The sequence below is a fragment of the Lolium perenne genome, chromosome 5 (genome assembly GCF_019359855.2).
Source record: "Lolium perenne isolate Kyuss_39 chromosome 5, Kyuss_2.0, whole genome shotgun sequence".
NCBI classification, from domain to species: Eukaryota; Viridiplantae; Streptophyta; class Magnoliopsida; order Poales; family Poaceae; genus Lolium; species Lolium perenne.
The window spans coordinates 133,978,846-134,004,361 of NC_067248.2; the positions used below are offsets into that span (position 1 = coordinate 133,978,846).

General features: G+C 44.3%; 4 protein-coding genes across 4 annotated transcripts; 2 read left to right on the forward strand and 2 right to left on the reverse strand.

Moving 5' to 3' along the window:
* The first annotated feature begins 9,429 nt into the window (after window positions 1–9,429).
* LOC127299955 (glutamine--fructose-6-phosphate aminotransferase [isomerizing] 1) lies at window positions 9,430–14,868 on the forward strand. The gene is made up of 11 exons (XM_051330018.2): window positions 9,430–10,032; window positions 10,509–10,681; window positions 11,168–11,279; window positions 11,653–11,792; window positions 12,421–12,582; window positions 12,871–13,192; window positions 13,317–13,567; window positions 13,651–13,765; window positions 13,862–14,117; window positions 14,195–14,363; window positions 14,475–14,868. The coding sequence occupies exons 1-11, from the start codon at window positions 9,801–9,803 to the stop codon at window positions 14,556–14,558; spliced, it is 2,016 nt and encodes a 671-aa protein (XP_051185978.1). The 5' UTR covers window positions 9,430–9,800; the 3' UTR covers window positions 14,559–14,868.
* A 992-nt stretch (window positions 14,869–15,860) lies between these two features.
* Window positions 15,861–18,680, reverse strand: LOC139829793 (putative receptor protein kinase ZmPK1). Its single transcript, XM_071820000.1, has one exon. The coding sequence runs from the start codon at window positions 18,442–18,444 to the stop codon at window positions 16,006–16,008; it is 2,439 nt and encodes an 812-aa protein (XP_071676101.1). The 5' UTR covers window positions 18,445–18,680; the 3' UTR covers window positions 15,861–16,005.
* A 22-nt stretch (window positions 18,681–18,702) lies between these two features.
* On the forward strand, window positions 18,703–20,944 carry LOC139831029 (uncharacterized). The gene is made up of 3 exons (XM_071820001.1): window positions 18,703–19,698; window positions 19,807–19,908; window positions 20,023–20,944. Exons 1-3 carry the CDS (start codon window positions 19,481–19,483, stop codon window positions 20,039–20,041), a joined length of 339 nt encoding a protein of 112 aa, XP_071676102.1. The 5' UTR covers window positions 18,703–19,480; the 3' UTR covers window positions 20,042–20,944.
* A 521-nt stretch (window positions 20,945–21,465) lies between these two features.
* On the reverse strand, window positions 21,466–25,146 carry LOC127299954 (putative receptor protein kinase ZmPK1). The gene is made up of 2 exons (XM_051330016.2): window positions 24,857–25,146; window positions 21,466–24,659 (listed from the first exon to the last, which is right to left on the reverse strand). The coding sequence occupies exon 2, from the start codon at window positions 24,025–24,027 to the stop codon at window positions 21,556–21,558; it is 2,472 nt and encodes an 823-aa protein (XP_051185976.2). The 5' UTR covers window positions 24,028–24,659; window positions 24,857–25,146; the 3' UTR covers window positions 21,466–21,555.
* Between the last annotated feature and the right edge of the window lie 370 nt (window positions 25,147–25,516).

A 25,516-nucleotide genomic window follows, 5' to 3' on the forward strand; every position in this document is an offset into this window, starting at 1 on the left:
GGGTTCATGTCTCCGTGAATCTGGAGGGGTGACAAGAACCTCTAAGGTTATGGATGTGCTGTTGCCACTAGGGATAAAACATTGGTGCTATGTTCAAGGATGTAGTCACTAGTTACATTACGCGCAATACTTAATGCAATTGTCTGTTGTTAGCAACTTAATACTGGAGGGGGTTCGGATGATAACCTGAAGGTGGACTTTTTAGGCATAGATGCATGCTGGATGGCGGTCTATGTACTTTGTCGTAATGCCCAATTAAATCTCACTATACTCATCATGATATGTATGTGCATGGTCATGCCCTCTTTATTTGTCAATTGCCCAACTGTAATTTGTTCACCCAACATGCTGTTCGTCTTATGGGAGAGACACCTCTAGTGAACTGTGGACCCCGGTCCAATTCTCTTTACTGAAATACAATCTACTGCAATACTGTTCTACTGTTTTCTGCAAACAATCATCTTCCACACAATACGGTTAATCCTTTGTTACAACAAGCCGGTGAGATTGACAACCTCACTGTTTCGTTGGGGCAAAGTACTTTGGTTGTGTCTTGCAGGTTCCACGTTGGCGCCGGAATCCCTGGTGTTGCGCCGCACTACATCCCGCCGCCATCAACCTTCAACGTGCTTCTTGGCTCCTCCTGGTTCGATAAACCTTGGTTTCTTTCTGAGGGAAAACTTGCTGCTGTGCGCATCATACCTTCCTCTTGGGGTTCCCAACGAACGTGTGAGTTACACGCCATCAGGCGCCAGAAAAGTGCTTGATGTCTACGGGAGCTTCTATTCTTGTAGACAGTGTTGGGCCTCCAAGAGCAGAGGTTTGTAGAACAGCAGCAAGTTTCCCTTAAGTGGATCACCCAAGGTTTATCGAACTCAGGGAGGAAGAGGTCAAAGATATCCCTCTCATGCAACCCTGCAACCACAAAGCAAGAAGTCTCTTGTGTCCCCAACACACCTAATAGGTGCACTAGTTCGGCGAAGAGATAGTGAAATACAGGTGGTATGAATAAGTATGAGCAGTAGTAACGGTGCCAGAAAAGTGCTTGCTGGCGTGTAGTTGATGGTGGTAATATTGCGGACAGTACAGATGCAGTAAAACAGTAAACAAGCAGCGATAGCAGTAATTAGGAACAAGGCCTAGGGATCATACTTTCACTAGTGGACACTCTCAACATTGATCACATAACAGAATAAATAGATAGATGCTAGACTCTACACTCTCTTGTTGGATGATGAACACCACTAACTGTGTAGGATTACACGAACCCTCAATGCCGGAGTTAACAAGCTCCACAATATTCGATGTTCATATTTAAATAACCTTAGAGTGCATGACAGATCAACACAACCAAACCAAGTACTAACATAGCATGCACACTGTCACCTTCACGCTACGAAAGGAGGCATAGATCACATCAATACCATCATAGCAATAGTTAACTTCATAATCTACAAGAGATCACAATCATAGCCTACGCCAAGTACTACACGATGCACACACTGTCACCATTACACCGTGCAGGAGGAATAAACTACTTTAATAACATCACTAGAGTAGCACATAGATGAATTGTGATACAAAACTCATATGAATCTCAATCATGTAAGGCAGCTCATGAGATCATTGTATTGAAGTACATAGGAGAGAGATTAACCACATAGCTACCGGTACAGCCCCTTAGCCTCGATGGAGAACTACTCCCTCCTCATGGGAGACAGCAGCGTTGATGAAGATGGCGGTGGTGCCGATGGAGAAGCCTTCCGGGGGCACTTCCCCATCCCGGCGGCGTGCCGGAACAGAGACTCCTGTCCCCCAGATCTTGGCTTCGCGATGGCCGCGGCTCTGGATGGTTTCTCGTACCGTGGCTTTTCCGTGTCGAGGTTTTAGGTCGAGGGGGCTTAAATAGGCGAAGAGGCGGCGTCAGAGGGTCAAAGAGGCGGTGAGATGATAGGGCGGCGCGGCCAGGGCCTGGGCCGCGCCGGCCTACCTCCTGGGCCCACCAGGGGCTCCTACGGCGACTCTCGGGTGTTCTGGAAGCTTCGTGGAAAAATAGGATGCTGGGCGTTGATTTCGTCCGATTCCGAGAATATTTCCTTACTAGGATTTCTGAAACCAAAAACAGCAGAAAACAACAACTGGCCCTTCGGCATCTCGTCAATAGGTTAGTTCCGGAAAACGCATAAATATGACATAAAGTATGCATAAAACATGTAGATATCATCAATAATGTGGCATGGAACATAAGAAATTATCGATACGTCGGAGACGTATCAATATAACATCTATAATCATCAATCCAGCTTTGACTTAAATTATTTAGGATGAAACCTATATTCCTCATGGTTAATTCAATTGCTCTTGTGGTGATTCTATTTTATAAACTACTATTTCATTTGGTTCCCAAAGCAAGTACTAGGGAAGCAAAATAGAATTGAATATTGGTTCACTCTACTCACCACATGGTATTTAGTTCTAAGTATCTATGGTTTGGTTTATACTTGTGATCCATGATACACAAGTTAGGACATAAGATTTTATGTAGATTGGTTCCATATGACAAGGTTTATGGTTTTGGAAATATTTCACTTTTTGAAGTATGAAATAGGCATGAGGCATGGCAGGGTTATAGTTATAATCCAAAGTAATCCATGGGTTGGAATTCAAATGTAGTTTAGGGTTTAAGTAGTGATCACCAATGTGATACACAACTAGGATTAGAATATGAGCATAAGCTTTGGTTATGTTTCACTAATGGAACATGGCTCTCATCTACAAGATTAAAGGTTGGTTTGAACAAGTAGAATTTAATACTACTCTAATATTCTCTAGGATAGATATGGATATGGTTAGCATCTATAACCTCACTCACTTTTCAATGTCTTTTAATAACCTAAGGTTCTACTCAGGAGATGATGATATGATCCTCTAAATATATGGTTTGCCTAGGAATTCTACCTTGGTATTTTCTGTAGCTTGTTCTTTAGGAAATCTAGTAAACCTGCATCTTGTGGTATGCCTCCACCTCCTAGCTTCTTCATCTTGATCCTATCTAATTCACATGGAGTGGCTCTTTGTGTTTGTTCCCATGTATCATGGTACAAGATGTCCAAATGGATGAAGGGTGTGGCTCTATTTATAGGCTTGGGCAAGCTCTAGCATCATGACACATAGGTGGTGACTCTTGTGTTAGTTAGATGACTAAGGTGCTTGGTTGTCATGCCCTTATCCATAGCAATTCTTTGAGCATGAGGTGGCATAGCTTGGAAAGCAAGTCATGTAGATATTTTCATCCTATGTGGCAAGATCATTATCCTCTCATATGATTTATTTTTGGATAGCCAAGTGGCATTTGTTACTAAATATCTTGTGGATGGTTTTATTATTGTGGATGAGTCACTATATCATATTGGATTGGATTTCATTATAATATTGATCAAAAGATCAAGGTTGAAGGTTATTCCTCAAATTTGGATAGTTGGTGTTTGATTTCACCAAGGCATGATCATATGAGTTTCAAAATACCCATAGTTAGTTTTATTCAAATAGTTTGAACTATAATTTGTAATGTAAATGGATTTAGTTTTATGATATTCCATATATTTAATAAGTTATGATTTAAATAAGAATGTGTGGCTTTTATGCACTTTAGACCCTATGGTTTACCTTATTTGGTAATAAGTTTAGAAGTGAATTAATTTACACACAAAGGTAGTTGCTAACTTTTAAGTGTTAATAAGTTAGGCTACGATTCTTAAAGAATGTGTTGATATAAATCTAATTCTATTTGATCTAATCCATAGATCAAATCATCTCTACCCAAAACAAGGTTTTAGCATAGATCACAGTGAAGTTTATAGCGCTTGACTTGATGATATACTTCAATTCCAGTAAGTCAAGTGAAACTTCAGTTACTGTGGTAAGTTTTATTTGAAAGCGCGAAAATCCACCAGATTTTCTATGCATGAATGCAATGCACACTTTGGTGTTCTCTCATTTTATAGCCTCTAAACCTGGGATATTACACAAAGGCTCTAAGTGCCATGCTTGTGTGCAAGCAAAGCAGCCTCGCAAGCCTCACAAGCCTGCGAAGGAAAGAAACTTGGCACCACTAGAGCTCATACATTCAGATCTATGTGAGATGAATGGTGAGTTGACAAGAGGTGGAAAGAAATATTTCATGACTTTGATTGATGATTCCACTAGGTACTGTTATGTGTATCTACTGAAAACTAAAGATGAGGCTCTTGATTTCTTCAAAATCTATAAGGCTGAAGTTGAGAATCAACTTGAAAGAAAGATAAAAAGGGTTCGGTCCGTTCGTGGTGGAGAGTACTTTTCTAATGAGTTCAATTTATTCTGTGCGGAACATGGTATAATCCATGAGAGGACGCCTCTCAATTCCCCACAATCCAATGGGATTGCGGAAAGGAAAAACCGTACTCTAACAGATTTGGTTAACGCCATGTTAGATGTTTCGGGTTTATCCAAGGAATGGTGGGGGGAGGCTATATTGACTTCGTGTCATGTCCTAAACCATGTTCCAACCAAGAATAAAGAGATTACCCCATATGAGGAATGGGAAAATAAAAGACCAACACTCTCCTACCTACGAACTTGGGGCTGTTTGGCAAAAGTGAATTTGCCAATCACCAAAAAGCGAAAGCTTGGACCAAAAACCGTGGACTGTGTCTTTCTTGGCTATGCTGCTCATAGCATTGCTTATAGATTTCTTGTGGTGAAATCTGGAGTGGACGACATGAATGTTGGCACCATCTTTGAATCAAGAGATGCTACATTCTTTGAGGACATATTCCCTATGAGAGATGTGCATGGCATGTCTAGTTGGGAATCTGATCCAATGCATGAAACTCCTATGGAGTCTGATGAGGAATCTGATGATGAGAGTTCAGATTCTGATGAAGATGACAATGAAGCTCCCACAAGGAGTAAGAGACAAAGGACTGCAAAGTCTTTTGGTAATGATTTCATTGTGTATCTTGTGTATGATACTCCCACTACCATTTCAGAAGCTCTCGCATCTTCTGATGCAGACTACTGGAAGGAAGCGGTTCAAAGCGAGATGGATTCCATCTTGGCTAATGGAACGTGGGAGTTATCTGAGCGTCCTTATGGGTGCAAACCTGTAGGATGCAAATGGGTATTCAAGAAGAAGCTTAGAGCTGATGGTACTATTGAAAAGTACAAAGCTCGGCTTGTAGCCAAAGGCTATACCCAAAAGGAAGGCGAAGATTTCTTCGATACCTACTCACCTGTGGCGAGATTGACCACCATTCGAGTACTACTGTCATTGGCTACCTCACACGGTCTTCTCGTTCATCAAATGGACGTTAAGACGGCTTTCCTAAATGTAGAGTTGGACGAGGAAATTTACATGGAACAGCCTGATGGTTTTGTACTAGAAGGTCAAGAAAGAAAGGTGTGTAAATTAAAGAAATCTTTGTATGGTCTCAAACAAGCACCCAAACAATGGCATGAGAAGTTCGAAAGAACTTTGACATCTGTGGGCTTTGTTGTTAATGAAGCCGACAAATGTGTGTACTACCGCCATGGTGGGGGTGAGGGAGTTATCCTATGCTTGTATGTGGATGACATACTAATTTTTGGGACAAGTCTCAAAGTGATTGAGGAGGTAAAAACCTTCTTATCTCAGTGTTTTGAGATGAAAGATCTTGGAGAAGCTGATGTTATATTAAACATCAAGCTACTGAGAGATGGGAATAATGGGATTACACTTGTGCAATCTCATTATGTTGAGAAGGTGTTGAACAGATTTGGCTATGCTGATTGCAAATCTTCTCTCACACCTTATGATCCTAGTGTCTTGCTTCGAAAGAATGAAAAGGCAACTAGAGATCAATTGAGATACTCTCAAATCATTGGTTCACTCATGTATTTAGCTTGCGCTACGAGGCCTGATATCTCGTTTGTTGTGTGCAAACTTAGCCGGTTTATGGCCAACCCGGGAGATGATCATTGACATGCTCTTGAGAGAGTAATGCGCTATCTAAAGGGAACCATGAGTTATGGAATTCATTATACCGGGCATCCAAGAGGACTTGAAGGGTATAGTGATTCCAATTGGATTTCTGATGCTAAAATGAAAGCCACAAGTGGATATGTTTTCACTCTTGGTGGTGGCGTTGTTTCCTGGAAGTCTTGCAAGCAGACCTTCTTAACGAGGTCAACTATGGAAGCAGAACTCACAGCATTAGATACAGCTACTGTCGAAGCGGAATGGCTTCGTGAGCTCTTGATGGACTTGCCTATGGTTGAAAAACCAATACCGGCCATCCTCATGAACTGTGATAATCAAACTGTGATTGTCAAAGTGAAAAGTTCTAAGGATAATATGAAAAGTTCCAAACATATCAAGAGGAGACTGAAGTCTGTCAGAAAACTGAGAAACTCCAGAGTGATAGCATTGGATTATGTCCAAATTGCTAAAAATCTGGCAGATCCTTTCACAAAAGGACTATCAAGAAACATGATAGACCTTGCATCGAGGGGGATGGGTTTGAGACCCACTTGAGTTTCCGAGGGGGTAACCCAACCTATGTAATCGGAAATTCCGTGAAGTATGACCTGGGAAAACAAACCGGAGCAACTGAGTTGAGAGAAAATTTAATACTCCCACTCCGCTGCAGATGCAATTCTCTCATAGCAACTGTAAGGCAGGTTGACAATGTCTTAATGTGTTCTGAGCGGCTCTTAATGAGCGAAGACGCCATCCTACAGGGCGATCTTTTGAAGAACACACCTATATGAGCGACACTACTGGTCATAGTGTGGGAGATCTGGGTGAATCTCTAGTAAGCTCATGAAGGGCCGAGGAGTATGCCTTATAAGCTCCACCCGAGCGGAAGGCTATGGTAGCCTAGTACCGTGCCGGCATTGAGCGAAACTTGTTGCACAAAGACTGACAATTCAAGGCATAGTCCATTGTTCAGTTGTAGTCAAGCGTAGCACCTTGCCTAAGTGGAAGTTCAACTTAACAGTCTCCACTGAAGTGCAGGTATATTAAACAGTAAATGGAACTAATGTGTCATCTGATGTGCATATGAGATCTGGTGGGGGATTGTTGAATGTAGATGGGCTGCAGCCCAATAAGGCAGCCCATGTGGTCTACAATTCCTGAAATCTCAAGGCCCATCACGTTGACAGCTTGGGACATCCTTGGGGGACAAAGTTTAGTCCCACATTGCTAGTTGGGAGAGAGTTGGAGTGGTATATAAGGGCTGCTGTTCTAGTCATTCCAAGTGAGTGAGAATAGAAGGAGCCCTCGCGCACTCCTCCTCCTCCGCCCGCCCATCTCGGCTCGGCACGGCACGGCACGGCACGTCACGACACGTCACGTCACGCACGCACGCACGTCGCGTTTCGTGACTCGAGTTCGAGTTCGAGACACACTCAAGGAAGCCTAAATTTTTGCTTGGTGCACCAACTGTGTTGGGTACGTGTCGACTTGTATGTGCATGTTCGCCGCGTGTCCCTGGCTTCCTACGCTACAAGGAGAACGATCAGATCTGGAAAACAGTGCTCTTAGATCTCTCCTTTCTCGCGAAGTTCCTTTTGCTGTGCTACTCTCTAGTCTTCCCCATCCCGGCGACTGCGTGCACAGCCGTCCGGGAGAGCAGGCCTCCGAAACCCCGTCCGTTGAGATCCTGCACCGGGAGACGGACGATAAGGTTTTTGGGGAGCGTCTCGGCGCGACTGCTCGCTGCTGTTCGTGCTCTTCTTCGACGGTTCGGCTGCTTCATCGACAGATCCGAATACACCATGGGCGACATCAACAACTCCCATGGTGGTGGTGGTGGTGCTGCTGCTAGTGCGACCTTCCCGATCGCGATGTACGTGCTTTTATTATCCTACTTTGCACTGCTACTTGTTCCATGTTCAGATCTGATGCATGCGCTTAGTCTGATGTATTTGGTTAAGTATGCTTGTGCATCTGTAATGTTGCTTTCGGTAATTAAACTCACACGGAAATTGCCTAATAATCCAACAGTTTTTTGGACTCAGTCTCTCGGAGGTGCTCATAGAGATAGGATATGCGTACATGCGTTTATAAAGATGAGTGTACTGTATGTACATATATGTGAGGGTCTATGTCTGCACTTTTTTTGAAAAAAAAAGATTGTGAGGTGAGATATGTGAACACAACTTCTCTTTTCCTTCGCATGGGCTGACACAGATTCAGCCGTTCTTCTGGGTGTCCTTTTGAGTTTATATGCTGCGGGCCTCAAGTTCCACAGCAGGCCAGACCCCCGAGGTCCTGTAACATAGCAGAAGAATCAGCTGCATCTAGCGTTGGAGCCTTACAAAAAAAAAAAATCAGCACGACGAAGAGGCTCGGAAATTGCAGAATATATTTTTCCCGAGATCGAAGCAATTAGAAAACGACATCAATCGACACGATCCACACGTACGATACACATGAATTCAGCGTGGACATGTTTTGGTAGCTACATGGAAGCGCTTAGCATGAAGGCATGTGGACGGGTGGATAGTGACAAGCGAGAGCGACGGTAGCATGTCTGGATGGATATGCGCCCGGATCAGCTCGGGAGAGTATTCAAAGTCTTCCAGTCAGCGCATGTGGGCTAGCTATAGTCCACCAAACTTAACGACAGTCTAACCTCACTTGCACATTCCATACTTCATATATTTTCTGCTTAGCATCTTACTACTCATCCGTTTCATAATTCTTATCGTGGTTTTAGTTTAAATTTAAACTACAATCATGATATGAAATGTGATACGGGTAGCTTAGTAAGATATGTCTGGTGGAGAAAGAAATGGGCTATTATCCTCTAACCATGGACTTGAATTCCCTCTTGAAATTCAAGCACTCCACCGTCTAGAAAAAGCAAACACATTTGATATTTGCATGGAGAAACATATTTGATTTCGTGCGAGCCTTTGTATAGCATATCTACCAATTTTTTTATAAGTAGTTATACCAAAGTTTTGTATGAATATATCGCTTGTCGCGAAACTTGATGAACACACATAGAGATATATACATGCAGTATTTTTTTTTCAAATTTTTGTTGTCACTTTGAAATATGTCTTCGTGTGAGCCTTTGCTGCTCGTAGGCCACGCAGAAGCCTCCCTTCATTATTCCGGACCAGCAAACACGTACTTCCGTTCTTGTCATGCTCGATGAAGCAAGTATTGATCTTGAGCACTTGTTCAGGGGAGGAGACCAACAAGTAGTTTTCGCTTGTATTTGACCAAAGTTGCAAAATTTGACTTTGACTGATTCCACAAGGCGAAGTAATTATGAACGCTCACCTGATCGAAGTTGCAAAACAGCGTAGAGGCTGTCAATGTAATCTTTTTCAAACAAGAGATATGCCTTTTTCTGGGTTATATGCCACACACCTCCTCTTCTCCAAATCGGCCCCCCTCAATCCCAGAAGAAAATAGGAGTTCCGACCCCTCGATCCCGAGTCTCCACAAACCGTCCGTCATCGTCTTCCCCTCACCTCTCCTCTCCTCTCCAACGCCGGCGGTCGCCGCCGGCCCGCGCGCTCCGCCCTCCTGGTTTCAGTTAACCACTGACGCTGACCTGACAAAACCTCCCCGTTAGCAGTTGCATCATATAAAAACGTGCTCAAAGGGGAAGCCTCCACCCAAAAGACGCGGCCTTTTCCTGCCTCCTTCCTCCCCGCAGCCCGGTCACCGGCCCGGCGACTCCTTCATCATCCTCCACCTCCGACCTCCTCTCCGAACCACTTTCCAGAAGCCTCCCCCAACCAACTCCCGGCCGAGGATGTGCGGGATCTTTGCCTACCTCAACTACAATGTCTCGCGGGAGCGCCGCTACATCCTCGAGGTGCTCCTCAACGGCCTCCGCCGCCTCGAGTACCGCGGCTACGACTCCTCCGGGATAGCCGTCGACGCCGACCTCCTGTCCTCCGCCGCCGCGCCCTACGCCGGGGCCGCCCCGCTCGTGTACCGCCAGGAGGGCAAGATCGAGAACCTCGTGCGATCCGTCTACTCCGGTGAGTGCATGTTTGATTATTTATGCTCTAGTTGGGCCTTGAGCTAGGTGGTTCGTCGATCGGGGTCGGCAATTTATAGGCTATTTCACGCGGTGAATTTTGACTGGGGTTCAGATCGCATTCTGGATTCCGCTGTACTGAATTTTGGGTTTGGTGGTCATTGGGAAGGCAATTCTGCTGCTGCTGCTGCTGTCGCTTCGCATTGTGAGATTGGGATCTCATGACGCCCAAAATTCTGGATCTTCTAAGAAAAATTACAATTCTTCCCGTTAGGATCCAGTATAACTTGTTTCAGATTTATGCCATCAGTCAACTATTTATGCAATTTTGCGCATAATCCCTCCTGTTATCGGGATTTCCTATCGATTTTTCTGTATGCAAGTTCCTCGTGAGAATTCTGCTACTTCATTTGGTGCACGCCGCTACTAAATTAAACCACAGAAGCTAAGACTTGCTCCATTTTTTGTTCTTTCCAGAGGTTGATGAGAATGAGGTGAACTTGGATGCCGCATTCAATGTGCATGCTGGAATTGCCCACACCAGGTGGGCTACACACGGTGTGCCCGCCCCCAGAAACAGTCACCCGCAGTCTTCTGGCGCCGGTGATGAGTTCTTGGTCGTGCACAATGGCATCATCACCAACTATGAGGTTTGCTTCAAAAAATCTCGTGATCTTGTATATAGAATTCTGTTGTTGTAGTATTTGATTGTAGTTACCTTTACAGTTGATGCACATGCACCATGCATTATTGGAACTAGGAAGATGTTGTGCTAGTGGACTATAATTAGTTTCATGTTCTCAGACCTCCACATGGCCTGTCTCCTTATCTCTTACTGTATACTAGTCTTAAACAGTAGAAGGATTTCCAAAAAAAAAAAAAACTGAGAATCTCAATTGATCATGTAGAAAGTTGCAGGGTTGCTTACACCATATTGTAATTCAGAATGTTTGGTTTCAAAAGATGCTCATTTGTTTATGACACATGTCTGACACGATACTATCTACAACCTTGCATGCATGAGAGCATGATCATGTTCAACCTCCTGATGCCAATCTCGATTTATTATTGCACGAATAGCCTGATGCAGTGCAAAATTTCTGGTGTAACTTGGTATTTCTGATGTATGTCTTCAGGTTCTGAAAGAGACGCTAATTCGGCATGGGTTTACCTTTGAGTCTGACACCGACACAGAAGTCATCCCAAAGCTAGCAAAATTTGTTTTTGATAAGGCTCATGATGAAGAAGGTATATGTATGTTTTTTAGGGCGTGTTATGGTATTCAACTATTCATTGCAAAATCACAAATGAGCTACTGTTTTCTTAGTTTCGTAAGTTTTTCTTGGAGAATTATAGTCTTGCTGAAGCAATATTTGCCACATAGAAACCAAATGAGGCCTAAAGCTATGCATCTGTTACATTTTCTCAACACTTCCTATCGGTCACCTAGAAACTTTCTAGGCCATACATTGCCCTAAACTTGTCAGGTTAATTCCCTGAGCTTGAGAGATCTGATCATCAAATAACGAATTAAATAGTTACTGAATTACTGTCTGGAGTGTGAACATGTGGGTATTAGTTCTAAGTAAAGCGACTTCTTACAATTTATTTGTTGTCGCAGGTGATGTGACATTTATCGAAGTTGTTAATGAAGTCATGAGGCAGCTTGAAGGAGCCTACGCCCTTATATTTAAAAGTCCACACTACCCCAACGAATTGATTGCATGCAAACGAGGCAGCACACTGATACTTGGTGTCAATGTAAGCAACAATACCCCTGTATCTTTATTTTTTTGCTATTTCGTTTGTGTCAAGGAAGTTAATCTAATATTCTGTTTATACACTAGCTATTTATGGTATGTCTGCAAGTTTTCAAGCCTTTCAATAAGCATATTATTATTGACCCTAACATCTAAAGTTAACATATTATATCTAATCGTCTCTGCATGTCTGCCGCCACTTATTTCCAAAATTATGTAACTGAAAAAATGCAAACAGAAAACATAAAGGTCTGAAGAATGATATTAGTTCTGCTTTTGCATACATAAGACCTGTATGCATTTTTTTTTGCCTCGTATGGTTTTGTCATGAATGAGAATCTGTCACGAGGTCTGCAATCCAATATTCGATATATAGTTACTCTATGGTTAGCTGGTTTTGTTCCACATTATTCCTTCACAATGAAACTTTTATGTTTGAATGTTCGTAGAGAAGTTTGTCTAATTTATGGCAAGGATAGTTCAGTAATGATTTACCCTTTCTCCTACCATTTTGGTGTTGCTACGCCTTCCACTTCCGGTTACTGTAACAATATAGATCTTATAGTGCTGCTTCTGTTGAGTTGAATTTGATGGTGTACCAGTCGTAACTATTGTCTCTATATTTTCAGGAATTGAGTGGTCAAAAGATTGGGAAATCATTCCACGATGTGAAAGCACTGACAGCAAATGGAAAGCCCAAAGAACTGTTTTTCTCCAGTGATTTATGTGCTATTGTGGAGCATACTAAGAATTATTTAGCTATTGAAGATAATGAAATAGTTCATATTAAGGTACTTTTGAAGTGATTTCTTTGTTTGAACGCATCATTAATTGTTTCTTTGCCTTTTTTTACAACTTCCTTTTTTCTTAATCAGTCTTGCTTGGGAAATGTGCTTTTATCAACTTCAGTCTATTCACTCTTCATCGCTACTATTTTCACCATTGTTTCCCCACTTTTTACAATGACTGAAAAATAAAACATTGAGATGCATATATGTGCAGCGTTGTTGTTTCTTAGACAAAGCTTACACTTCACAATTTATGTCCTTCCCAAATTCTGAAAATTGTAAATGTTGCAGGATGGCGGCGTGTCTATCCTTAAGTTTGACCATGACAAAGAGAAGCCAGCGTCTGTGAAACGAGCATTATCTGTTCTTGAGATGGAAGTTGAACAAATAAAGAAAGGAAGCTATGACCACTTCATGCAAAAAGAAATCCATGAACAACCACATTCACTGACAACAACAATGAGGGGTAGACTGAAGGATGGTGGAGTTCTTTTGGGTGGACTGAAGGAGCACCTTAAAACAATCCGACGCAGTAGAAGGGTAGTCTTTATTGGCTGTGGCACTAGTTATAATGCTGCGTTAGCTGCGAGAACTTTTGTGGAAGAACTAACTGGTGAGTCAAATCAATGTCCAACTGCATTGTCCTTGTATGGAAATTTTAGAAATCTGCAGTGCAATAGGTACTTTGCTAGTAGTCTTTAAACATATGTTTCTCCCTTGTGTTATTTTGGCCATAGGTATTCCCGTGACTATGGAGGTTGCAAGTGACTTGCTGGACAGGCAAGGCCCTATCTACAGAGAAGACACTGCAGTTTTTGTTAGCCAGTCAGGGGAGACAGCAGATACCCTCCTTGCTCTTGATTATGCACTAGAAAACGGAGCACTTTGTGTTGGCATAACAAACACTGTTGGAAGCACACTCTCAAGAAGAACTCACTGTGGAATTCATATCAACGCTGGTTGTGAGATTGGTGTTGCTAGCACCAAGGTAAACTTTTGTCATTCTCATCTTGCATTGGTTCAGTTTTTTGGCATCTTGTTCCTTAGTTAACATCTCTGAAATCCATGCAGGCATACACTAGTCAAATAGTAGTCATGGCAATGCTGGCATTGGCTATTGGATCTGACCAAATATCCACTCAACCTAGAAGGGAAGCTATCATCAGTGGTCTTTCCAGTCTCCCAGGTATGCCTTGTTGGTTTAACAATGTACCATGCACCTCAAGAAAAATGTTATTTCTTGTTGACGTTTTCAAATGACGTGTGTAATATCACTATGCAGGCCATGCCAGTGAAGTTCTGAAACTTGATTCTGAAATGAAGGAACTTGCCTCTTCGTTGATCGACTCGGAGTCCCTCCTTGTGTTTGGAAGGGGTTACAACTATGCCACTGCCTTGGAGGGTGCCCTCAAAGTTAAGGAGGTTGCACTGATGCACAGTGAAGGCATGTTTGCTGGTGAGATGAAACATGGGCCGCTAGCACTAGTTGATGAAAACCTTCCAATCATCGTCATTGCAACACGTGATGCATGTTTCAGGTATTCGCTTTGAACAGAGCTTGGTCAATTTTCATCTCAGCAGGGAAAATTCGTAAACTGTTCTCCTCATTCTGCAGTAAGCAACAGTCAGTGATCCAGCAGCTCCTTTCTCGTAAGGGGCGTTTGATTATCATGTGCTCAAAGGGAGATGCATCCGCTGTCAGTCCCAGTGGATCTTGCAGAGTGATTGAAGTTCCACAGGTTGCTGATTGTCTCCAGCCAGTGATCAATATTATTCCATTACAGGTTCGTCCGAACTGTATCATCTTTTTTTCTCCAACCCCAAAACCTACACTTGCACCATCTCCTTTTTGTTGGAATTTCGTTACTGAAGCATGTCTGTTATTTCTACTACAGTTGCTTGCATACCATCTTACTGTTCTTCGTGGATTTGATGTCGACCAACCAAGGAACCTAGCGAAGAGCGTGACCACACAGTAAATAGTACATGAAAAATCTGTGCATGGGAGTCGGAAGCATTCAGATATGAGAAATATTCAGATGTTTGTATCAGGGTTCTGTTATAGAGGGCAGGTTGGCCAGCTGTTGTCTCAGTATTGTTTCTGGTAGCCGTGAGGTTCACGATAGTCTAATTATTGTAGATGTTTGAGGAGGTTAGCATCACAGTCTGTTGATCAGCTCACTGAAAATGTATGAATGTTGCTGCAAAAGGAAAGCGTGGCACTTTTTATGTGCTTGCTTTCATGGCCGATGATATGGCTCACAGAAATTCTGCAACAGTTAAGTTGAACAGGGAGTTCACTGGTATTTACTCCCACACGATTGAGAAGACTTCTCATTTCAGTTCAAAACACGTAAGCTGGCCAACGACTGACTGAAATTCATAAGAAGTATCTCATAGACGTGGCACTGGAATTAAAGCTACAAACCTATTCCTCATTTGATGATACCATTAGCCAGTCAATCATTTTCAGGGGTTCGCAGTTTTGATTCCATATATCCAACCGACGATCTTCACTACATCAATAATAAAACTGACATAGATAATTGGCCTCCCTATACATTTAGCAAGATCACACATGCAGGAGACAAACATACAAATTATAGTTGTCATCTGCATGTGCTTTGTTTTTCACAAAGTGTGTAGGTAGCTTAGCTAAGAAGGGCGCCTTCTTGCAAAGTGGTTTGGCTTCGCCTGGCGTCTGTGGTAGCATACTAGATTCTGTTGACACCCTTCGGTATCTTTCTTGTTACCTCGATAACTTCTAGGACTACTACCTCGATAACTTCTAGGACTACTTCCTCTATAAAAGTGACTCCTGCAGACCTGAAAATAAATGTGGATACATATGGGTATCACTGACCTAATGCAAAAGTACAGCACTGCAATGCGTACGACATATCAGGTACGACGTTGCATATGGGCCTTAGATGTGTCAGGCCAAATCAAAGTAGTCCGCTGGATATTGCATCCGGGAACATACATGCATATGTCGTATGCATAGTACTTCCGGCAAAAGTATATAACCTCCCCCAGCAACAGAAAAATCACATGATTTGTGGTTCACATTCGCATTATAAACTAAATAAAGAGGAAAGACAAGAAGAGAGTAAGTAGAGATGAACAAAAACATCACACATATGAGTAGACAAACATTAACTGTCTTTTAGCAACGACACTGTTCAAAAAATAGGTCAAACTGTAACATTTACATGTTATTTATAAACTTGAAATTACGATGACAAACATGATCTTTTTTTTACCACCGGACTATTCGGACGAAGAAACAAACCAAGATCCGTTGTATCCAATGTTCAAATGGATGGTAGTGGAACCTTGTTGCAAGCATTTGTACATCCCTTACCATGCAATCAAATGCTACTCTTACCCTATCCACACATTCCACAAACAGTTGTAGTCCAAGCACTAATCACTAGCTTCATCAAACGACAGGAGAGTCTGGACTACAGATTCCATGGTCGGCCTCTTGTTTCTATCTTTCTGCAAGCAAGAAACAGCCAACTCGATCACCGTTCTTGCTTGCAGATAGTTGAACTGTCCACTCAATTCCTGGTCTACAAATTCACCAACCCATGATTCTTCATGTACCTCCAGTTTATCAGCAAGCGCCCTGACAAGCTTACCGAGCATGCTGTGCACCTCTGCGTCTGAACCGACAGCCAGCTCCGAAACTCTTGTCCCAGATAAAAGCTCAAGCAGCACAACTCCATAACTGTACACATCAACTTTTGCTGTGATTGGGAGGCCAGAAACCCACTCGGGAGCTATGTAACCATCTGTTCCTCGCACCTTCGACATGTTCTGATTGGATCCAGCTCGGCTTAGCAACTTCGCCAACCCGAAGTCGGTGATCTTAGGCTCAAAGTCTGTGTCCAGCAGTATGTTCTCAGGTTTCACATCACAGTGGATGACCCATTCTAAGCACTCATGGTGAAGATAGGCCAATCCTTTGGCCACACCTAATGCAATATTAAACCTTTGCTTCCAGTCCAGGACGGATGTTTTTTGGTCTCTGAACAAAATATTTGCCAGGGACCCGTTCTCCACATACTCACAAACCAACAGCCTGTGTGACCCTTCTGAGCAAAACCCCCAAATTCTCGCCAGATTCATGTGGTTAATCCTGCCAATGATGCTCAGTTCAGCTTGAAACTCTTCCTTGCCACGACTTATATTTTTGAGCTTCTTCACAGCCACTGACCTTTCATCTTCTAGGACACCTTTGTACACAGCGCCTGATCTTCCCCTTCCTAGCTCCACTCTGAACTCTCTTGTTGCCTTCGCGAGCTCTCTGTAACTGTATCTTCGAAAATGGCTAGTCATCACCTTGTAACCTTCCTCGGCTGCCCACACCTCTGATGGCCCCATCTCTCTTCTAAAGACAAAGAACCATGCAAATGCTATGAAGGAAACCTCAATAACAAAAATTGCAACTATGAAACTGAAGAAGTAGATCCACTTTGGTTCTCCATCACTGGTTTCTTTTACATCCGGAAATGGGTGTCTGACTCCTTGGCTCATCTGGTCGCAGTGCAGGGTAGGCGGTGCCGGATCCAACACATTGGACTGAGGAATAGGTGTATCTGATACATTGAACCTGGCAGGAAGCTTGAGATAGATTGCTCGCACCATAGGTGTTGCACAACTCATTCCATTGAAAAGAAGGGATTTCGGGTAGCATGACCCTTTGCCTTGCAGGTACTGGAAGCCTTTGCAGGTGCAGTCACTAATGCAACTGTCCATACAAGCCTCCAAGGAGACTCCCAGAAGACGCTTCTGATCAGATCCCCAGAAATCCGTGTGGGGGAGCTTCACGAACTGCACAGGTTCCTGATCACCACAAGTTAATTTGAAAGTAGCCGTGCAGCCTTCAGTCCAGTTACCTGGGTTGGTCATCACGTAACCTGGTGGGCATGAGCACGTAGGTTTAGGCGAGTAATGGCAGATTCCATTCTGACCGCATATGCCATGGATGGCGCAAGGCTGGGATATAGCTACCATTGAAACTGACCACACCCCATCTGAGTCATCCAGGCTGTACATCCGGAAATTACCATCAGGGTCGAGAGTAAGCCTTCTCTTGGTCCCCGGCACCGCTGCATCAGAGGCCTTAAGTAGTAGTCCATCAGCAAAATCACTAGATGAAAGGACTCCATTGTTGCCTAAACTCCCCAATCTAGTACTGTTATACCGGCTTCTGCTATTGTCGAAGACGCTAATATCAGGGTTTGGCCAGTATATATCCGAGACATCAGGAACATTGTATATGAGTGACAGCATCGATATATCATTGAAACGGAAGATGTAGTTACCAGGAGCATGGGACTGGGTCGTCGGGGCCAACTGTGTCGCAGCGGTGATGCGCTGGGACGGCAGGAGAGTGTCTGTCGGTGAATCAAAACTCTGCCATACTATGCCGCCGCTGGTGTTCTTCACGACGAGATTCCCGGTGTCCAGCAGCTGAGCATGCTGAACATTTGTGAGGTAATCAGCAGCTTGCCACACCAGGGTGTCGTCGTAGTCTCTGAGCACCATGTTGCCGTCCTTGCGCAATGTCAGGGCCGCCCTCCTGGAGTGGACGGGGCGGTCGCGGTTCGCGCTCCAGACAACGGTCTTGTTGGCTGCCCTGGAGTACCATACTGAGAACGTGAAGGCGTTCTCGTAGATGCTGTAGAAGCCGCAGGAGAAGGTGCCGTCCGGTGACTGAAGGATGTCACTCTGGTAGGCTTCCACGGCAAGGGAGGATCCCAGCTGCAGAATGTCCCGACTTGCGGCGCATGAGACTAGCGCGAGAAAGGAGAGGAGGGAGACGGTGGCAAGGTTTGGTGGTAGAGCTGGAGCCATGGTTTCAGAGATGGCAGCACCGGATGGTGACTGAAACAAGTATCTATTTCTGGTGCTTGTGTGTCTCAATCCTGAAAAAGGGGGAAACCACTCCAGGTCGATAGCAGAATGCTACAGGGTCTCAGCTTATTAAGGATCTAAAAGTAGCTCCAGAGCTGTAATCATGCATGCCGGTGCATTGCCTCACATGCAGTCGAAGACTCAAAGTCAGCCTTTTTCGCTCACCTAAGCTCCAGAAAAGTCCTGGTAGAGGGTAGCACATTTGACCGATAATCAGAACTCTATGCCAGCACTAAAACTAGTACTACCAATAAAGGTGGGGTCGCTCGTATCCATTATATCTATTTGATTGATGCTTCGAGTCGAGGACGACTTCTCTGCATTTGAACATTGAACGAAATTGAGCATGCATCAGGCAAAGATAGTCACCTTCAGGGAACCGACAATGTCCATTATCTAAACCCACAGCTAGGACCACAGAATATAATCTGCAACTACCAGAAATGTAATCAGTTCGATACCACGTTGGGGTCCAATATGCCCACCACTCCACCAGAGTGTTGAATTTGGTTTATCCGTATTGGGTACAAAAACTTGTCTGCATCTAAACTAATATACTGAGTTTCTGGCACATATAGTATTGTTAAGATGCTTACCAATAAACTGGAGTTGGGGAAGAGCAATCGTGGACTCGTGACTTTATGGGGTCGGTCAATTCTTTTTTTTTTGAGAAAGGGTCGGTCAATTCAAGTGCACACAAGCAAGAAGGTTGATCACGTTGGTTATGTCATGCTTAGGGGATGAGGATTGAGGACAGGAGCAGGTCACCAACTATATCAAATTCATTGTATAGTTCCTCTATTGGGTTGCTGAAGCATACAGTATCCATTAGAATATTTGAAACAGCTCATGATGAGAGACACCCCAACAACAAGGTAAGAGAGAAAGTGAGGGACTTTGACCTTCGCAGTCAATTCATCGAGCAGGGCGCGTGCACCATCCACCTCCGTGTCAGAGAGATGGAGGAAGGGAGACCATGGAGCGGTGGTTGGGGGCAGTCCTGTATCTGGTAACGGCGGGCGCGAGCGACGTGACGGTGGTCGGTCAGGCCGGCCGGCCGCCGGCGGGAGGGGAGGATATTTCGAACTCCATGAGCAGGAGGGGCGTTGGATTGAGGTGGAAGCCGTATCCATACCATCTAGTTGATGAAAGCCTTCCAATCATCGTCATTGCAACACGTGATGCATGCTTCAGGTATTTGCTCTGAACAGAGCTTGGTCAATTTTCGTCTCAGCAGGGCCTTCTGCTGCAACAGTCAGTGATCGAGCAGCTCCTTTCTATCTGATTGTCATGTGATCAAAGGGAGATGTATCTCCTGTCAGTCCCAGTGGATCTTGCAGAGCGATTGAAGCTCCACAGGTTGCTGATTGTCTCCAGCCAGTGCTCAATATTATTCCATTACAGGTTTCGTCCAAACTGTATTATCTTTTTTTTTCTCGAACCCCAAAACCTACTCTAGCACCATCTCATTTTTGTTGGAATTTCGTTACTGAAGAATGTCTGTTATTTCTACTACAGTTGCTCGCATACCATCTAGTTCTTCGTGGATTCGATGTCGACCAACCAAGGAACCTAGCGAACAGCGTGACCACACAGTCAATACTACAGGAATAATGGGTGCACGAGAGTCAGAAGTATTTAGATATACTTCTCGAAGTGAAGAAGAGAAATACTCAGATGTTCGTATCAGGGTCCTGTCATAGTCTTATAGAGGGCAGGTTGGCCAGCTGTTGTCTCAGTATTGTTCCGGTAGCCCTGAGCTTTATTGTACTAGCTCTGCCCATAAAAGGATGTCTTAGATTTATCTAAATTTGGATGTATGGACGGAGGGAGGTTAGCATCAGTCTCTTGATCAGCTCACTGAAAATGTTATGAATGTTACTGCAAAAGGAAAGCATGACACCTTTTATGTGCTTGCTTTCGTGGCCGATTGTATGGCTCAAAGAAATTCTGTAACAGTTAAGTTGAACAAGAACTTCAGTGGTATTTACTCCCACACGGCCAAGGACTGACTGAAATTCATAAGAAGTATCTCATAGATGTGGCACTGGAATTAAAGCTACAAACCTATTCCTCATTGATGATACCATTAGCCAATCAATCATTTTCAGGGTTCCCAGTTTCGATTCCATATATCCAACCAAGGATCTTCACTACATCAACAATAAAACTGACATAGATAACTGGATTCCCTATATGTTTAGCAAGATCACACATTCAGGTAAACATACAAAATATAGTTGTGATCTACCTGACCTCTGTTCTTCACCAAGTGTGTAGGTAGCTAGCCAAGAAGGGAGCCTTCTGGCAAAGTGGTTTGGCTTCTCCTAGCGTCTGTGCTGATAGCACACTAGATTCTGTTGACACCCTTCGGCATCTTTCTTTTTACCTCGATAACTTCTAGGACTACTTATCTAAAAAAATATGACTCCTGTAGACCTGAAAATAAATGTGAATACATGGCTGTCACTGAGCTAATACAAAATTAGAGCACTGTTTTTTTAGAAGAAAGTAGAGCACTGCTACATATCATGTATGATTTCTGTACGACGTTATACATGGGCCTTAGACGTATCAGACCAAATCAAAGGAGTCCGCTGGATATTGCATCGGGATCGTATGCATAGTACTTCCGGCAAAAGTATATACCCTCCCCCGGCAACAGAAAAATCACATGATTTATGGTTCACATTAAACTAAATTGAACATCACTGAAAATGAGGAAAGATGAGAAGAGAGTAAGTAGAGACAAACAAAAACATCACACAGATGAGTAGATAAGCATTAACTGTCTTTTAGCAATGTTGTTCAAAAATTAGGTCAAACTTTAGCATTTACAGGATATTTATAAACTTGAAATTATGATGACAAACATGATCTTTTTTTACCACTGGACTATTCAGATGAAGAAACAAACCAAGACCAATTGTATCCAATGTTCAAATGTATGGTAATGACAACTTGTTGAAAGCATTTATACATTCTATACCATGCACACAAATACTACTCTTACCCTATTTAAACATTCCACGAACAGCTGTAGTCCTAGCACTAATCACTAGCTTCATCAAACGAGAGGAGAGTCTGGACAACAGATTCCATGGTCGGTCTCTTGTTTCTATCTTCTTGCAAGCAAGAAATAGCCAACTTGATCACCGTTCTTGCTTGCAGATAGTTAAACTGTCCACTCAATTCCTGGTCAACAAATTCACACACCCATGATTCTTCATGCCCCTCCAGTTTATCAGCAAGAACACTGACAAGCTGCTGGAGCATGCTGTGCACGTCTGAACCGACAGCCAGCTCCGAAACTCTTGCCCCAGATAAAAGCTCAAGCAGCACAATTCCATAACTGTACACATCAACTTTCGCTGTGATTGGGAGGCCAGAAACCCACTCGGGAGCTATGTAACCTACTGTTCCTCGCACCTGCGACATGTTCTGACTGGATCCAGCTCTGTTTAGCAACTTCGCCAACCCAAAGTCAGTGATCTTAGGCTCAAAGTCTGTGTCCAGCAGTATGTTCTCAGGTTTCACATCACAGTGGATGACCCATTCTAAGCACTCATGGTGAAGATAGGCCAATCCTTTGGCCACACCTAATGCAATATTAAACCTTTGCTTCCAGTCCAGGACGAAAGTTTTTTGGTCTCTGAACATAATGTTTGCCAGGGATCCGTTCTCCACATACTCACAAACCAACAGCCTGTGTGACCCTTCTGAGCAAAACCCCCATATTCTCGCAAGATTCATGTGGTTAATCCTGCCAATGATGCTTAGCTCAGCTTGAAACTCTTCCTTGCCTCGACTTATATTTTTAAGCTTCTTCACAGCCACTGGCCTTTCATCTTCTAGTACACCTTTATACACAGCGCCTGATCTTCCCCTTCCTAGCTCAACTCTGAACTCTCTTGTTGCCTCCACGAGCTCTGTGTAATTGTATCTTCGAAAATGGCTAGTCATCACCTTGTAACCTTCCTCGGCTGCCCACATCTCTGATGGCCCCAGCTCTCTTCTAAAGACGAAGAACCATGCAAATGCTATGAAGGAAACCTCAATAATAGAAATTGCAACTATGAAACTGTAGAAGTAGAACCACTTCGATTCTCCATCACTGGTTTCTTTTACATCCGGAAATGGGTATCTGACTCCCCGGCTCATCTGTTCACACTGCAGAGTAGGCGGCGCCGGATCCAACACATTGGACTGAGGAATAGGTGTATCTGAAACATTGAACCTGGCAGGGAGCTTGAGATAGATTGCTCTCACCCTGGGTGTCGCACAACTCATTCCATTGAAAAGAAGAGATTTCGGGTAGCATGACCCTGTGCCTTGCTGGTATTGGAAGCCTTTGCAGGTGCAGTCACGGATGCAAATGTCCATACAAGCGTCCAAGGAAATTCCTAGAAGACGCTTCTGATCAGATCCCCAGAAATCCGTGTGGGGGAGCTTCACAAACTGCACAGGTTCCTGATCACCACAAGTTAATTTGAAAGTAGCCGTGCAGCCTTCAGTCCAGTTACCTGGGTTGGTCATCACATAACCTGGTGGGCATGAGCACGTAGGTTTAGGCGAGTAATGGCAGATTCCATTCTGACCGCATAGACCATGGATGGTGCAAGGCTGGGAGATTGCTACCATTGAAATTGACCACACCCCATCCAAGTCATCCAGGCTGTACATCCGGAGATTACCATCAGGGTCGAGAGTTAGCCTTCTCTTGGTCCCCGCTGCTGCTGCATCAGATGCCTTAAGTAGTATTCCATCAGCAAAATCACTAGATGCAAGCACCCCATTGCTGTCTAAACTGCCCAATCTAGTACTGTTATACCGGCTTCTGTTATTGTCGTAGACGCTATTATCAGGATTCGGCCAATATATATCCGAGACATCAGGAACATCGTATATGAGTGACAGCACCGATATATCATTGAAACGGAAGATGTAGTTACCAGGAGAACGAGACTGGGTTGTCGGGACCAACTTTGTCGCAGCTGTGATGCCCTGGGATGGCAGGATCGTGTCCGTCGGTGAATCAAAGCTCTGCCATACTATGTCGCTGCTGGTATTCTTCATGACGAGATTTCCGGTGTCCAGCAGCTGAGCATGCTGAACATTTCTGAGGTAATCACCAGCTTCCCACACGATGGTGTCGTCGTAGTCTGTGAGGACCATGTTGCCGTCCTTGCGCAAGGTCAGGACTGACACCCTGGAGTGGACGGGGCGGTCGCGGTTTGCGCTCCAGACGATGGTCTTGTTGGCCGCCTCGGAGTACCATATTGAGAACGTGAAGGCCTTGTCGTAGACGCTGTAGAAGCCGCAGGAGAAGGTGCCGTCCGGTGACCGCAGGATGTCACTCTGGTAGGTTTCCACAGCGAGGGAGGATCCCAGCTGCAGAATGTCCCGACTCGCAGCGCACGAGACTAGCATGAGAAAGGAGAGGAGGGAGACGGTGGCAACTTTTGGTGGAAGAGCTGGAGCCATGGTTGCGGAGATGGCAGCACCGGATGGTGCCTGAAACATGTATCTATTTCTGGTGCTTGTCTGTGTCAATTCTGAAAAGGAAAAAATCTTTCCAGGTCGAAAACAGAATGCTACCGGGTTTCAACTTCTTAAAGATAAATGGTTCCAGGGTTGTAATCATGCCAGTGCATTGCCTCACAGCCTCACAGGCAGTCAAAGACTCAAAGTCAGCCTTTTTCGCCACCTAAGCTCCAGAAAAGTCCTGGTAGAGGGTGACACATTTGACCAGATAATCAAAACGCCATGCCAGTATTAAAGCTAGTACCAATAAAGGTGGGATCTCTCATATCCATAACATCTATCTGTATTTGAACATTCAAAGAAATTGAGGATGCATCAGGCCAGGATGGTCACTTTCAGGGAACTGATGATGCCCACGCTCTAACCCCACAGCTAAGGCCACAGAATAATGTGCAGTTTCCAGACATGTATGCAGTTTGATACCAGGTTGGGATCCAATATGCCCACCAGAGTGCTGAATTTGGTTTATCCATATTGGGTACAAAAACTTATCTGCATCTAAACTAATATATATAATGAGTTGCTGGTATACATTGCTAAGATGCTTACCAATAAACTGGATGGGGAAGAATAATCGTGGATTCCTGACTTTATGGGGTTGGTCAATTCAACTGCACGCAAGAAAGAAGGTTGATCACGTTGGCTATGTCATGCTTAGGATAGGAGCAAATCTCCAACTATATCAAATTCACTGTATAGTTCCTCCATTCGGTTGCTGAAGCATACATTGTCCATTAGACTATTTGAAACAGTTCATGATGAGAGACACCCCAACAACAAGGTAGAAGAGAAAGTGAGGGACTTTGACCTTCGCAGTCAATTCATCGAGCAGGGCGCGTGCAGGATGGCCGAAGCGAGCTCCATCCACCTCCGTGTCGCCGCACCCCCACGTCGGAGAGACGGAGGAAGGGAGAGATACCATGCATCGGCGGTCGGGGGCGGTCTTGTATCTGGTAACGGCGGGCGCAAGCGACGTGACGGTGGTCGGTCAGGCCGGCCGGCGGGAGGGATGTTTCGAACTCCATGAGCGCGAGGGATGGATCATGGATGTTTCATACCAATCGGGAGGGGACGCGCGCGATGCCGCTCAGCCGTTGGATTGAGTTGGAAGCCGTATCCATAGTGTCTAGTTGATGAAAGTCTTCCAATCATCGTCATTGCAACACGTGATGCATGCTGCACGTATTTGCTTCGAACAGAGCTTGGTCAATTTTCGTTGAGTACCACATTTGAGGCGAAGTGGACGGGTTCAGTACCACTTTTGTTAAAAAAAATTGTGTCGTATCATTTCTAGGGCAGCCAGCAATAGATTGCGCAAAACTTCACCGAACATCGAATTAGCCGCTGCGGCCCTACCGTCAGTGCCGACGTGGCCGTGAGCCACTTCCATCTCACCCCGAGCCGGTTAAGGAGGTGCCATTCCGACCGGGCCGGAACGCATCAGCCAGTTGGTCTCCTTCCACATCGG

What these genes read in the sequence shown, in the direction of transcription:
- LOC127299955 (XM_051330018.2), top strand. Translation starts at nt 9,801, where the DNA reads ATGTGCGGGATCTTTGCCTACCTCAACTACAATGTCTCGCGGGAGCGC. An exon ending in CGTGCGATCCGTCTACTCCG is followed by an intron (nt 10,033 to 10,508) that starts GTGAGTGCATGT and finishes TGTTCTTTCCAG; the next exon opens with AGGTTGATGAGAATGAGGTG. An exon ending in GCATCATCACCAACTATGAG is followed by an intron (nt 10,682 to 11,167) that starts GTTTGCTTCAAA and finishes GTATGTCTTCAG; the next exon opens with GTTCTGAAAGAGACGCTAAT.
- LOC139829793 (XM_071820000.1), bottom strand. Translation starts at nt 18,444, where the DNA reads ATGGCTCCAGCTCTACCACCAAACCTTGCCACCGTCTCCCTCCTCTCC.
- LOC139831029 (XM_071820001.1), top strand. Translation starts at nt 19,481, where the DNA reads ATGGAGCGGTGGTTGGGGGCAGTCCTGTATCTGGTAACGGCGGGCGCG. An exon ending in ACACGTGATGCATGCTTCAG is followed by an intron (nt 19,699 to 19,806) that starts GTATTTGCTCTG and finishes ATGTGATCAAAG; the next exon opens with GGAGATGTATCTCCTGTCAG.
- LOC127299954 (XM_051330016.2), bottom strand. Translation starts at nt 24,027, where the DNA reads ATGTTTCAGGCACCATCCGGTGCTGCCATCTCCGCAACCATGGCTCCA.